The sequence below is a fragment of the Hydractinia symbiolongicarpus genome, chromosome 13 (genome assembly GCF_029227915.1).
Source record: "Hydractinia symbiolongicarpus strain clone_291-10 chromosome 13, HSymV2.1, whole genome shotgun sequence".
Taxonomy (NCBI): domain Eukaryota; kingdom Metazoa; phylum Cnidaria; class Hydrozoa; order Anthoathecata; family Hydractiniidae; genus Hydractinia; species Hydractinia symbiolongicarpus.
The window spans coordinates 7,036,353-7,051,935 of NC_079887.1; the positions used below are offsets into that span (position 1 = coordinate 7,036,353).

The 15,583-nt window shown below is 37.8% G+C and overlaps 1 protein-coding gene across 2 annotated transcripts in view; it reads left to right on the plus strand.

Annotated features, from left to right (window-relative positions):
* LOC130623679 (adhesion G protein-coupled receptor B1-like) overlaps positions 1–15,583 on the plus strand; it is a 36,138-nt gene that overhangs the window by 8,752 nt on the left and 11,803 nt on the right. Inside the window, exons 3-6 of one of the 2 annotated variants that reach the window (XM_057439187.1) lie at positions 10,248–10,421; positions 10,501–10,674; positions 12,048–12,221; positions 15,275–15,442. In XM_057439187.1, the coding sequence (XP_057295170.1) occupies positions 10,248–10,421; positions 10,501–10,674; positions 12,048–12,221; positions 15,275–15,442 (690 nt within the window). The remainder of the gene's footprint in view (positions 1–10,247; positions 10,422–10,500; positions 10,675–12,047; positions 12,222–15,274; positions 15,443–15,583) is intronic. The other variant, XM_057439188.1, reaches the window with a different exon arrangement.

Below are 15,583 nucleotides of genomic sequence, written 5' to 3' on the forward strand. Positions count from 1 at the left end.
CGATATCTACATCTACGTTGTAGGAGCGCTTGCCGTACTTGCTTGCGTGACAGTTGGAGTCTATTACAATTTCCCACGTAAGCGTGAGCGTAAGCAGCAGCAGCCTGATAAATCCTCAGAGCATGCTGGAGTGGCACGCACCGCGCTAGCAAAATAGTTCAGCCTTCGCCTCCACAAATTGACAGTCTTAAAATGCATTGAACCTTTAATAAATTACAAACATATCGCCGCACGAAAAAGAAATAATCGACATGCTCTATGAAACTGTAGTAGATCTCGGTTTTACCTTTGGATATGCCTTTGAAGGTAAGGAACTTTTAGGAATTACACGACCCTCTGCCAAGATGGATACTAAAAATATGATGAAAATGACAGCATAATTTGCTGCGTGTAGGGCAAGTCGTGAGATGGCAGTCAAAAATGGCTGGATCCCCGCATCGATCGTCCCGAAAAAATAAATAATAAACAACAAACATGGCAACTATCGGTGTTCTTGTAGCAGGTGTTGCGATTATTGCATTAGCCTTCCCCGGCTGTAACTTTTTTTCTTTTATTCAGTAAGCTGTCGGCCATGGCGAATAAGGGCGCAAGCGGAATGATAAAGCAATCGAACAACTGCAAGCTGGTCAGGCCCAGTGGGTAAGATATAGGCAGGCAAAGATCGACTGGTAAAATATACAACGGGAGTTGAAAAGACAGAGAGGGGAGGATATCAAAGAGCTTGACGAAGGTATGCGTGAGTACTATATTGCTACTATCGATAAAGCACCAAAATTTTCTGATTTTTACACACCTTCCAAACCACACCAAGGTGGCGAACTCACGTTTATTGTTGGATCCCTGTCCCTTCTGAAGGTGGTCGCGTATAAATATTTATAAAAAACACACGTTTTTGATATGTATTAAACATGTCAAAACAACATATCCCTACAGATAAGAAAGCAGAAATATTAGGCAGTATTTATTACAACCAAGAACATCTTTGGATTGGACGAAAAGCCATCAAATTCTTCTCCTCAGAGAGTGGCCTACCCAAAAAGAAAGTCGTACACTGGCTGTCTCGGCAACTCTTATGGCTTAGACATATCCAGGGCCCAAAAAAGATTTATTACCCCCATTTTACCATTACGAAACCGAACAAAATGCACCAGTTTGTTCTACTTTATATGCCTCATGATAAACTGTATGGAAATACATACAAATATATTCTGACAGGAATCGATGTAGCCTCGAGATATAAAGTGGCAACACCATTGCGTACGAAAAAGGCTAGCGAGGTCGCGGACATGATTAAGGATATTTGCAAAGCAGGACCTTCACGCTATCGTAAAAATTTTCAAATTGATAACGGGTTGGAATTTAAAGCAGATGTGACAAAGCTGTTAGAAGACAAAGGGGTGGAGATTAAGCGTGCAACAACCAAATGTCATCATACCTTTATAACCTTTGTAGAAGTCTATTACAAAGTACTTGCGGAGAGATTATTCAAGCCTCAGAATGCACAAGAGTTGGTCACTGAGGAGACTAGTAGTACATAGGTGAAACATTTGTACTCCATAGTGAAGAATTTAAATAACACCAAGACTGCCATGATCGATATGAAGCCCTCGAAGGCTATGAAGTTGGATGATGTACCACTTGCGAAGGGGCAAGAATATCCCGATGAAGTCCCTTTGCCTGAGGATGGGTGGTACCTCTATCTTCTTCAACCGGGAGAAGAACATTGTGATCAAAAAAGACGCGCAACTGATGCTTTTTGGAGTAAGAAAACATATAGATTGCATAGAATGGTAGAAGAGCCAAGCCAGCGTGTGTTGTATTATTTGAAAGACGGGCCTGATCGAAGTTTCGTCGAGCATGTGATGAAGTGGTAATTTTTTAATTATTTTATGACTCGCAAGAGTCACAAAATTTGCATAAACTGTCGCAACGCGCAAAGCATGCTGGAGTGGCACGCACCGCGCTACCAAGAGTATCGTCCCTGAATCGGCACCAGGCATGAACAGCATTAGGATCATCACATTCTGGTTGCCTTGCAACCATAGAGGGGTACCTTGCTCGTAGAAGGTTTATTCTCATGCTGAGTTGCCTACGCTGGCATTGGATCATATAGTGCTAATGTCTGCCTTTTTTCCATGCTCATGAAGATCGTTTTTATCAACCACACATATCACGGTGTCAATTTGAAATCGGTGAGGGACATGTCTCCGCCGTAGTTCCGAGTTGTCTTGCTCAAGAACAGCAACCTGTCGATCCTTATCCTCAAGATCGTCCTCCAGCACCATAAGTTGCTTATCTCTGTCATCTTCAAGGATCGCAATAGCTACGTCTCTCTCTTCGATGGCCATATCTCGCTTCTTAAGTTCATCTTGTAATTTTTCAACACCTTTTTTTGCAAGCCATCTAGTAAGCTGTGCTGCCTTCGGTTTCCTAGAACGACGCAGAATTTCTAAAGCACCGTCGAATGTGACGAAGACATCGTGCCAATTTTGACCTTCCTTAAGGGGTGCGGCTGCCGCATCCCCACTAGGATATCACGACGAGGTATGGTTTTCACGTCTCTTTATGTTGCTTTTATATCACCGATCCTTAAGAATGTCCCGAGAACAGCACGCTTGAAATGAGGTTGCGAGTGCTCATCGAATAGAGTCTCGATGCCTTCAGCAGGTGCTCCTGCTGAGCCGCTAGGCGATACGGCGTTAAACAGGGTAAGTTAAGAAGACATCTTTTATCTTGTAATTTTTTGAAAACCGAAATTTTTTTCGTGGACAGCCAAGGACATGGAGACATCGTGAGGGTTTCTACCCTTTACAAGGGGGCCCATCCGATCTCTATTTCAGACCTGGTAGCTAGGAAGAGGTCGTCCATCCAAGGAGATCAGTAACAGCGTCGCCTAACCGCAACCACGTTGGTCAATTGACACCTATGAGCGTAGTTTTGTGGACCACATCGATCCATAAAACATCATTCACTCGAGAATTTTATAGCTCCTAGGATGCTCCAACCTCATATACAAGCATGCATATTTTGACTTTTCTAGTTGATCTTTTCTAGTTCTTGATCTCTTCCCAATTACTGATCATATTCGTTTCCTCGTCAATCAATTTCATATCTGACCTTTCGTGGGGGTACCAGAGGAAAAGCTGTTTCTTTTGTCGTCTCAAATTTTTCGATAAAGCGGTATAAGACTGTGTAAGGAGCCAGAGACTATGCCTTCGATGCCTACCTGAAATCGCTAATTCAAGCAAAGATTGAGTGAAAATGCTTTTTATATTCATTTTCGAGAAGGTCCAGCACACGTTGAGTTTTCCTGCAACTCGTTGGACCTGTAAAAATTAATGTGTTCGGTTCCTTGACAACGTTTAAGTTCATTTATTTAATATTCCACGCTGTGAAAACGGCCATCTAAGATATTCAGCTGAGCATCTTGAAGCAGATACACGTAACATTTAATATCCCCAGTATCATCCGCTTTCTTAGTCATTTGTAAAGTTATACCATTACTCAAGCGTTGAAGAGGTAGCCCGGCACCGTGCAGACTATGATCAGGAGATGCTCGATAATCAACGAATAGTGCGTATCTTTCAGTCGCGAAATGGCCAATCGTTACCTCCGAATCATGACTAGCAAAGAGGTTCACAATTTGCTCAAAATGATCTTTCCCGAGCATAGCATGCGAATACAACTCATTAGGCTCGCCTTCAACAGTGATCGAGATTTTCTCGATCTTTGGGTTGTAAAAGACCTCGTTATAACCGCTATACGCCTTAACCTTCGATGGGTCTACGAATACTAAGAGAACGCCTTTCAAATTTTTCGCAGGCGTATCAATTTGAAGATTATAGCTAGTATCTTCTTTTTTCATCGTAATCACTTTACTTCGAAGTACTTTTTCGAAAGGTAGCGCAAAACGGCTGTGCCAGGATGCCATAGCACTCACGAGACCCTCGTAATTAACCTTGTCAAATTTCAACGCAATGTTGGTTATGTTGTATGTAGAATCAGCAGGTTTTGCTGCCGTATATTCAACAGCCGATGTGCCTCCATCTTTGATGACATCGCCATACGTTGCAAAATGTATAACGAATTGCAGCCTGTCGTATAATCCTGCCTGGTAGAACGGCAAGTCTCTTGTCAATTCAAACATTTCTCCTAGAGTAATACAAAAGGTGTTACCATAGAATTCAACGATCGCTTTTTCCCCCTTTTAGTCCCGGCATGATCAGTCGCTTTTACCTGTAGGGCGCGGAGCGTGCCATCATGCGAGTTGATGCCTTCCAAAATCAAGTTGTTTTCACGTTCAAATTTCGATAGCCATAGATCTCTGTAGGCCGCGAGCACTCTGTAGTCGTTGATGCTTTGCGCCTCGTTCCCATTCAAGGTTATACGGAGATTTTGCACCAAATATTTACCTATACTGCTGACGATAGTGCGTTTCGTATTAGTGCCAGTTAGTTTAAGATCAAACAATAACTGAAGACGCCATGGAAAAATTACATCGTTCTGCCGACATTGGGAATATCACATAGAGGTCCTCATTCTGATTGATTATAGATGCGACATGGCTTACCTTTACACGCTGTTTCTTGGCCTTTATGGACATCATTGTTTTAACTTCCTCGTAAGGATCGAGTTTCTTTCCGAATATGTTAGTCATGCTTTATTATTAGCTGTTTTTCTTTTAAAATAAATGCTGATAAACCCAACATATAAACCAGACGATGCGTTTACAGAGAAAGGCGACATTGATGATAATGATACTGATGGCGGATTTAGTAGGCCTGCGGACCTTACCCAGCCGACCACCAGTTTAATATCTGAAGAACGACAGGGAGACACCATACCAAGTCAGAGAAAAAAGATAAAAAATCAAAGGTCGACGTTCTTTACGAACATATTGGTGAGGAGAGCTGGGGCAGCCAATTGCGAGATTTTACAACGAGTTTGAGACAGGAGGAAACCAACTTTTTTCATTAGTGTAGAGATCACAAAAAAGAATGGTGAATTAAGAAGCGTAGCTGAGATACAGAGGAGGTTAGGTACAAATCGTCTGCGAGCCATGAGTTTACCGACTATACTACACCTAACAAAGGCAGTAAGGCAATGGCTCAGAAACTCCTGGACGAGATTGTTCACGTCGAGGAGAATGCTGATGATATCGAAATGATGCCTTTACCGGAGAATGTCCTAGATGAAACGGAGAGCCTTATAGCAGAGACTTCCCTTGGTGGCCGTGAATTTACGGAGCGTGAAAGAAAAGGACTCAATCTCGAACTTCAAACTATTAGAAGAAATTTGAAACACTTGAAAAGCAAGATGATATTCTGCGATGGTGAGATCGCTAAAGCAGAAGCCAATGTGAAAAGGCTTGAGACGAAGAAAGCTGAACCTGGAGTATCCGAGGAACAGCAAACTATCTGGAACGAAGACATTGCAAAGGCTAAGGAAGATCTAGAACGATTCCAGGATCAAAAAGAGGCCGTACAAGCAGCGCATGGACTGTTATCATCCGACACTCAGAGCCAGTTGAAAGCGATTAAGGAAACGCTGATGAAAATCGCAGAAGGCGATAAATCTCTAGCTGAAAAGCTTAAGATCTTGTTTAAGGAGCAAATAACAATCGCGAGCATTGTTTCCGCCGTGGGTTTACTGATATTCACCATTGTGCTTGCAGTTACAGGGGGAGCTGGTGCTACAACGGGTGCTGCAGGAAAGGGCTTTATGCAAAAACAGCTGGAAAGACTTGGGAAATTTTTAAAATATTTAGCAGGAAAAGCAGGTGCAGCTCTTCCTGGCATCATAGGGACGGTTGTCTCCTTCTTTTTCAGAGTAGCAGCAAAAGTTGTCGAATATGTAGCCAAACACCTATACATCGCAATTGCTGCCGTTGTTGCGACAGCCTACGCTCTTGTTGTGACATATGTTGCGAAAAGAGGAAAAAGATCGGAATGCGCTAGCGCGGTGGTAAGCTGTCGCCCATGCTGAGCCTCAACTGTTGATTTTGTGAGTCTTTGACGACTTACAAAATTTTTTTACGGCTGGTGCTGTCATTTATTTTAACCAAATGTATAGTAAAATAACGCCTACTCCAGTTGTAATCAACGCAGCCTTAGTATCTGCATGTTGTTCCACTTCCCTGTGCCTCTCATGTTTAGGGGGTGTTGCTCTCTCTGGTGTATGGTTAGCCACATGTGCTAGCGCAGTGCGTAAGCTGACGCCCATGCCGAGCTGTAAGGCGATCTGCGACTCTGTTGTATGCTTTGGCAGCTTCGCGTTAATCTTCGGATTTATACCGATCGAAAAATATTCCTTGCTGATGAGAATATTATTCGTGAAATTAACAATATTTCCAACGTGAAGGTTCATGTCACTTGGTATCATATAGACGCCATGAGCAACACTAAAATTCACCTTGGACCGCTCAAATTTCAACACATTTTGGACTTGCTTACCCGTATCACTATCCTCGGTTACTAGATCCTCAAATGTTGTCAGATGCAAGCGTTGGGCATCAATTGCGCTGCCTTGATTCCCAATGATCCCAGATCATGCATTCGCCTGACTCTCCAGGATTAAGTAGGCATAAAATCTCACACTTTGTGATAACCGCTCAATACCGATGCGGGTGAGGCGTTGACTTTTTACAATAACCCACCTACTCCAAGAATCTTGATCGAAATAACTTGGCCCTGAGCCAGGATAGTTCTTACGATGAAGTTGTCAACTACTAAAAATAGTTTCATTTCTCCAATTCTGCTCCCTGCTGGACACTCCAAATTCATTCGCTAATTGCTGTAGTTTTTGTTGATTGAATGGGTTGTTTAAACGCTTAAATTTAACCAAACCAGGTACAGAAATTTCAAGCTCTTTTCAATTTTACGTATTTGGAAATAAGCGTGAAATCGATATACTGCACGAACCATGGGTAAATCAGCCTTTAGATGTTGCATGGAACCATTCCTTCACTAGTGGGCTTGTACCAGAATGAAATTCATATTCGACGAATATATTTGGAAATTTCACCTTGAACAAGGAACCTTGAACATCAATAACGATGATCTGCACGGAAAGGTCATCCCCCGTAAGACATTCCAGATATCTCTCATGGTTTGGTGCAAGAATAAACATGAAACAATTGTATATCACTGATATCGAGAGACCTACGATTTTTTTTGATTATTTTGGCCAGGATACGAGGATCGCTCTAAAATCGATCAGTATTCGTGCTACCTGGTTGAATATTTTTAGTAATAATGATTTCTGCCTCCATCACTTACTATTCGTCGCGATTTTTTAGCGAGATTTTGCAAATATTTTTCAAGATTTTTCTCGCATGCAATTTCAACACAAGGTTTGCAATAAGGTCCGTCTGTTTGCGTTGAAGCGTCCTTGTACTTAACTTTGCGGATTGCTTCAATAAGTTCGGCCTTACTCATCGTAGTGCAGTGATTTTGCTTCTTTTTTAAGTGCTTTCATGTTTGTTTATATGGTTGGGTCAACCATATAAATGCAGGTGATGCAACATACTACGACTCAGCTAAGCTCTCATCATCGGAGTCACAAAGATAGTGTGCGCCATACCTATCAACCTCTTTATATTTACACTCTTCCAAGTAGGTTTGTACATAAGAATTTCTTCCCTGTCTATAGATGCTTCCTAATTTTATGATGGCTGTACACTCACAACCTCCCTGCGGTATTTTTTCTTATGAAAATTGGTTCTAAACTCACCCTCCCATTCCTTGAGTTTAGGGTTGATGTAAAGATCTTTCTTTACACTGATGTTGGTGAAGCAATGCCCCTCTAAAGACTCCGCCTTGTTCAAGATCTCCTCGTATTTTTTTAATTATTCAGGATAGTCACCAAGATCAAACGACATCGTGAACGCAAAACCCTCACTGTATTGAGAGAGTAGATTTTTTTAGGGTTTTTTTATCAATAACGGTGATAGGTTGCCGTCTTGGTCTTGATATGAAATTACGAATCGGTCATCCTTGCCTTTGTTTGCTAGAATAAAATCACTCAGCACAAGGTTTTCAATTTTCACATCTTCGATATTTAGTGGTGTTGCGTTAGTGTAAAATTCCTTTGACTCAATGGTTTTGTCTCCAAATTTCAACATCTCTTTTTTTAAGTAGTTTAAAACCTTAACTAGCATCTGCTTTTGAGCTTCGCGTTTTACAACAGACCTAAATCATAACATACGCCTCCATTATATGTTATATATTCTTGATAACAATACCAACATAAAATTTTACCTTGCACCACAAGCCTCCGTCCACATTTGCATCTATCATACTCGTCAAGTATGCATTCACAGTCATCGCATCGTTGTTCCATTATTTTATCTTATGTTTTACACGAAATCATAAGATAGGTCATATAACTTACCTCCCATTTCCGCGTTCCATTGCTCCACAACAGTACAAGATCCTTTCTTTCGTCCTCTGGAAAGCACCAGTCTATAACTCTGTCTGGATGCCATGTTATCGGAAGCAGCTCGTTCTTAATTCTATCCTTCTCCGCTTTCCTCTGGTGATAGGCATCGAGCACTTCAGGCTCAATTACCCTACTACATATGTCCTGTGTAACGAACCAGTCCAGAACATACTTGATCATACGGGGATACTCTTCAACGGCTCTGGTGCACATTTTCTGTGTCTTGAATTGATCTGGAAAATAAGCAAGGAGAGTGAGATCCGCTTCAACGGCTCTGGTGCACCTTTCCTGAGTCATGAGTTCATCTGGAACATCTTGAGGAACCAGGGATCCACTTCAAAAGCTCTCGTGCACATGTCCTGCGTCTTGAATCGATCCGGAAGATCCATGAGCAGATTGAGAGCCTCTTCCATCGCCCAATTGCACATTTCCTGCGTCTTGAATCGATCTGGAACATTTTGAAACCAATTTATTTATTTCAGATTTTGGACTTTCGGATTTTTCCTGAAGTGGACAGAACTTTGAATAAGGAACTTCCCTTTCTACTCAAATTGAGCATATTGAATTGTTCTTTCATCGTTTTATCTTATGTCTATTCTTCACCAACCTCAGCCTTTAGTTTTTCATTTTCTATTACAAGGCCCGCGACCATTATTAGCATATAGACCTTAATAGAGCTCGCAGCGCTACTAAAAAATATTTCAACCATATCTTTAAAGATTTTGGTATTTATTTATTATATACAAATTTATTTATCAATTTTTGAATAAGGAGACATCCTTGATTCAATCACGATTACTCCCACAATTTTGAGATCTCTTGCTTCTTTTCCTCCGACATAAACCAATCCCAATATCGATCTGGATGCCAAGCTACACGGATTAGCTCACCATGTATTACAGTCTTAAATTTCCGCTTGTGATTTATCTTAGGGTAGCTTTGAAATAGCTCTTAAGATAGGTTGTCATAATATTCCGCTTTATGCATCGATAAATTATCGTCATTGGTGTACATGTCAAACAATTTTTCTTCATATAGCCGGCTGAACCTATGAACAATCCTCATCATCCTCTTTAACCCCTTCGGGCGTTGCTCATCGAAATAGATCGGTGTGTTTGTCATTTTTACAAATTTTATTGTCAATATTTTTTTAAAATGGACAGAAATTTTGAATTAGGGGATTTCCCTTTTTATCAAAATTAGAGAAAATTTCGATGATGTCATTTATGTTCGTGTGTGTGTGTGTTTGCGTGTGTGCATTGTTAGTCTATGATGAGCGTTTTTTACAATTGCACGCGCACGACTCTTTTGACTCTTTGCGTAGGTACTTATGTAAGCGACGGTTTTACTATATAAGGTATCTATTCATAGCGTGCGCGTGCGCTTGCACCAGGACCCCCCACTTATATTCTCTAAAACTTATTAATGCATTGCAGATGTCAATGTATAAATGTACATTTTGAAGAAGCTGAAAGTCTGAACTCTCTTTCTTCTCAATTTAAAGCATTATCAGGTCTCATCGGTAATTGCAGTTTTTGTGTGCAGAGATCTTGTGATTATTTGTTTATTATATATTTTAACCAGTGTGGCTAGTCGTCATCTCCTATGAAGTCCTATCTAAGATTTCATACGAGTGACAACAATCTTCATTTTTTGTATATATTTGATTAACGTTATCTGATCTTGTGTTATCGTTCCTTATCTTATCTTATCTTAACTTATCTTATTTGCATCCTGCTTGTTATATTAGGTCGTTACAAGGGTTGTTATATTAATTATTTTCGGTAAAGTCCCTTTTTTAAATTCAGGTCAGTGGTCTAACTGGGGCCCATATGGTACTTGCAGTGAAACTTGCCAATCAAATATTAAGACAGACCCTACTCAATCCAGAACCAGAACATGTAATGGTGGAACTTTTGGGACAACATGTCCTGGAAGTGGCGTAGACATACGTAACTGTAATGTTGGAGTTGGTTGTCAAGGTATAACTTTAAATCTTTTATTCGCATTTTTTAATATCTATCCTAATGTGAATCTTCGCTCATTCTAAACCTTATTCAGGAAGTCTTACACAATGGTCTGCATATGGTGCATGCTCTGCTACATGTCAGACAGGAATTCAACCTCCAACTCAACAAAGAAGACGCACTTGTGAAAGAGCTACATTCGGAGGAAATTGTAATGGTGCTGTGTTAGTTCAAATTACTGACTGTAATGTAGAAGTAGCTTGCACAGGTAACTGTCTTTTATTTATGCTCCCTGTACCCCTTAAAATTAGCATTTCCTAATTATTTCCATTGATAAAGTCTCTCTGACGGAATGGACACAGTAGGGTGTATGCAGTGAAAATTGTCAAAGCAATCCAAATGTTGCACCTACAAGATAAAGAACTAGACAATGTGTAGGTGCCAGTTTTGGTGGCAACAGTGGTGGTACAAGTCTTACAATGACTGGAACATGCAATGTTGGAGTTGGGTGTCCCGGTATATGTGATTTAATTTATTTTTCCTGCAACTTATCTTTTCAATTTTTTTGCGCTGTGTTTGCTTTCTGCTTTTCATACATTTATCATGATTAATTCGGGAAAGAGAATAGGAGTAAGTACACCGCAATGCAGATAAAACTATCCTTTCAAGACATAGATGTTAATGAAAAAAAGGAGGTTTCTCTCCAAAGAATAAGAAGCCACTGAAGAACTTCTGTATTCTCACCTTTACAGGGATGATCGAAAAGCTAATAGATTTCGGCTGTACTGAAACAAACACCTATGAATGTGGAAACTATAGGATAGGTGAAATTCACTCATGCTTAGAAAGGTAGATTTGGAACCCAGCGGCAGCAACACAGAAAACTATTACATATCGTCTCGAACTTAAAACAAGTAATTCACTTCACCACCCAGTCAACTTTTATGCTTCGAAATCTGCCAAGCTCCATTCTTTGGAAGGAGTTATCATTTGTCTCGAGATTAAAGTTGAAGACCCATCCTAACCAATGAAGAACACACACCCTTCAGTCACCAAAAACAAAAAGCCTTCACGATCTATGGTCTTTCCCACCGTCAGTGGTCTTTTCCACAGTCACTAGTCTTTCCCAGTGACCACCAGGCTTTCCTGGCAGTCAACTGGATCTGTGTAAGAAACAGGAAAAGAGAATAGAAGTAACTACATTATGAATCCTTAATGAAGGTTAATAACCTTTACTCCGACAATTAAAATAATTGTCTATCATGAGATGGTGATTCTCTGTTCATTGATTCCAATCTTTTCATGATTTTCCCTTGCCAACCACTATCAAATCCTTACTAAAGAGTTTCAATCTGGAACAGTTGCAATAAGAGGAACAAAACAGTATCAAATATTTTGTCCTTGCGGTAGATGCGAAAATACTTAAAATTTTTAGAACGAGACATGATAAAATGTGCAAAGGTAATTTCGTCAATTGAAATAATTTTTTTTACATTTTGGATTTCTTACACGTCTTGGATTTTCTGTAGAGATACGCTACTGTTATGTTAGATTTGCGTGTCCCGGTATAACTTTTTCCTTTGTTCACATATCCTTTTAATATCTATTCGCTATTAATTTTTATTTAAAAACATTATTCAGGAAATCTTACACAATGGTCGAAATACGGTGCATGCTCTGGAACCTGTCATACAGACCTTCAACCAATAACCCAACAGAGAACACGTATTTGTGTTGGAGCTACGTTCGGAGGAAATTGTAATAATGCTATTTTAGTTGAAACTACTAATTGTGACGTTGACGCACCTTGTGCTGGTAAATATTTATTATAAATATATCCAGCCTACTCATAAATATCAGTGTATTCACTGATTTTTTCTGTTGCTAAATTCAGGCACACCGACACAATGGTCGCAATGGGATGCATGCAGTAAACACTGTCGAAACAATCTAAACTAGCTGTTTCCCGTGAAAGAATCCACTGTATTCCATTTAATTTATGTGGCAGATATATGTCCATCAAAAAACAAACAATACAGCAGTGCGCATCTTACATCTGCATTATTATATAAATGACCAAAAAAATTAAAGATTTTCAACCACTGCAGTATATATGTGACATTTAAAATCTAAATCTACTAAAATTACTTGCTCTGACCATCTGACAAATGCGAAAATTATTCGGAAAAAAGTTTTTAAAAGCATTTCAACATACATCTCACCCATAAAATTTAAACCACTCAAAACGCCACATATATACAAAAAAGCTGATCAATGTCAAACACAAATCTCTCTCATTGTATATGTTAAAATCAGTTAGTTTATTGCAAACCCTGCCAAAGGTTGACACAAAATGCGAAAAATAAACAATAAATTTTGCCTAAGTAGAAATTTTTATCTAAGGTGTTACAAAGGGATTGCAAGGTTAAATTATATTGCAATAAAACGTTTTTTGATATAATGCATATGGTCCTTCCTCACCAAACTTTAGACAAAATGCCAACAAAAAACGGTGTTTAAATCTAAAATTAATAAAGTCCTTTTAGCAATTTGCATGCTGTTTTACCATCAATAAAGCAAACAAAATTTCAAATCTCACATAGTATTCTGTCACAAATTTTCATAAAATATATATATAAGTCATAATGAGTCATGTTAAACAACAGCAATCAATCTGTATATAAGTTCATTTTATGTCAATTTTTGCACTAATTTTGCAACACAAAATACAAATTCTAAATAATACTAAAATCTCTTATTTTGGTCCTTCGCATACCGACGGTCTCCCACAAAAGTTTAATCAAAATGTAAAAAATGAGAGGTAACGACAAAATCAAAGTTTGCAAAATTCAATTATTTCGGTACATATATCTACTGCATATGCCCTCTAAAACAATATTTTAAGCTAAAATGCCTAAGAAAGACAGTTTGCAACAAAAATCAGTTATTTCGATAATATTGCATACACTCTTTCCTCACAAAAGCTTCACAAACTGTAAAAAAAAGAATGGTTGTAGGGAGTGCTTCTGATTCAACAAAAAAAGTTTTTTTGACATATTGCATCTAGCCCTTACCCATTAAATCTTACACAAAATTTCCAAAACTATATACGATTTAGAACACATCAAATTTAAATCGAGAAGGATCAGTCATTTCGATATATTGCACCGAGTCCTCCCCAGTAAGAATTTATACAAAATATAGAAAAACAAAGCTTGCAAGGTGAAAAATTGAATTCTTCTTCTGTGTATATATATATAGTCCTTTCTCGCAAAATTAACATAAAATGTCAAAAAGGTTCAGATATAACATCTAACACAACAAAAATCAGTTCTATCAGTATATGTCATGCCATTGTCTTCCACCAAATGTTCCCCTTAAAGTTTCACAGACACAGCCTGTAAATTAAAAACAACTAAGATCAGGTATTTTGGTCTATTTTATACCATTCTGTTCCAAATAACTTATAAAATGTAAAAATTGAGTGGTAAAACAGAAATTTGCAAAATTCCATTTTTTTATATGCATGTATATTATATGCCTTCTACAGCAATAAGTTAATTCAAAATGTCAAAAAGAAGAAAAAAATAGCTTACAAAGAGTATAAAATTGAAATCAACAAAGTAGCTCTTTTGGTGTATTAAATATAAGCCATACGCACAAAAGTTTACACTAAATGTAAGAAAATGGTTGTGTTTAGTAATTCTAAATTAAGAAAAGTCAGTTCTTTTAGCATGCTGATTAAGGTTTTTGCCCACAAATTCTTACATGAAAATGTCAAAACCACAATTTGAAACAAATTAAATTTACATTTTAAAAATAAGTAATTTCTGAACTTTATTTTCAGAATATTAGGCTAGGTATAAAGAACATGGCTATATATATATATATATATATATATATATATATATATATATATATATATATATATATATATATATATATATATATATATATATATATATATATATATATATATATATATATATATATATATATATATATATATATATATATATATATATATATATATATATATATATATATATATATATATATATATATATATATATATATATATATATATATATATATATATATATATATATATATATATATTTCTAGCTAGCTAGCTAGTTGTTGGTGGTGGTTGGCTTTTTATGATGCTAGCTATAAAACATGTCTGGCAACAATAATATAATCAAAACTAAAAATAAAACATGAAAAAACCTTACAGAACATTGCTATGATTAATTTATAAAACCATGCTCTTCTTCAAATGTTTTTTTAAAGATTTATTTTGAATGAAAGAGTGGAGAATACTCAAAAAGAACAGCCATTTTTTTCGTAAACACAACTTCCGTTTTATGCTGGGAACTTCATTTAACAGTCCGTATGCTTTGTGAATATCTAATACCGTTTCATATGTAGCGATACCTATATATATATGCTAACATAGAGTTTTTTGGCATAAGGGTATATATATTTATATCGTTATTAGCAGCGGGTTATATATTTACAGCTTATGTGCGATTTCTATGAAGTACATCCCTAATCTTTTTAGTTAAATTTTAGCGTACAACCACGTCATAAGAAAGTGACCCGTGATTTCCGTGTCGTGGACTCACAGTTTTACTCACGCAAGGGAATTAATATATAAGATGTCGCGCCTACAACATCTAAGACTAGCAATGTATAGAATCCATTGATTCGTTCCAGAAAGTTATAGATACAAGTTTAGAACAAAACAATGGCAATAATTTCTGCTTGCTTTGAATCTGAAATATCAAAAGCTTCAAAATTTCGGAGCGTGACATTATAAAATGTTGAAAAAAAAAATTATTATGCAGATTGCAATTACATTTCAGGTCAATGGTTTAAATGGGGTGCGTATGATACTTGTAGTACGACGTGCCAATCAAATATCAATGTTCCCCCTACTCGATCCAGAACAAGAACATGCAATGGTGGAAGAACAACATGTTCTGGAAGTTCCGTTGAGACGCAGTTCTGCAATGTTAGAGTTGCGTGTCAAGGTATAAAATTCTCCTTTATTCACACATATTATTTCGTTTGGAGGAAATTGTAATGGTACTGTATTGGTTCAAAATACTGATTGTAATGTAGAAATAGCTTGCCCTGGTAAGCATTTTTTTAAAATGTATTTATCGCACTTT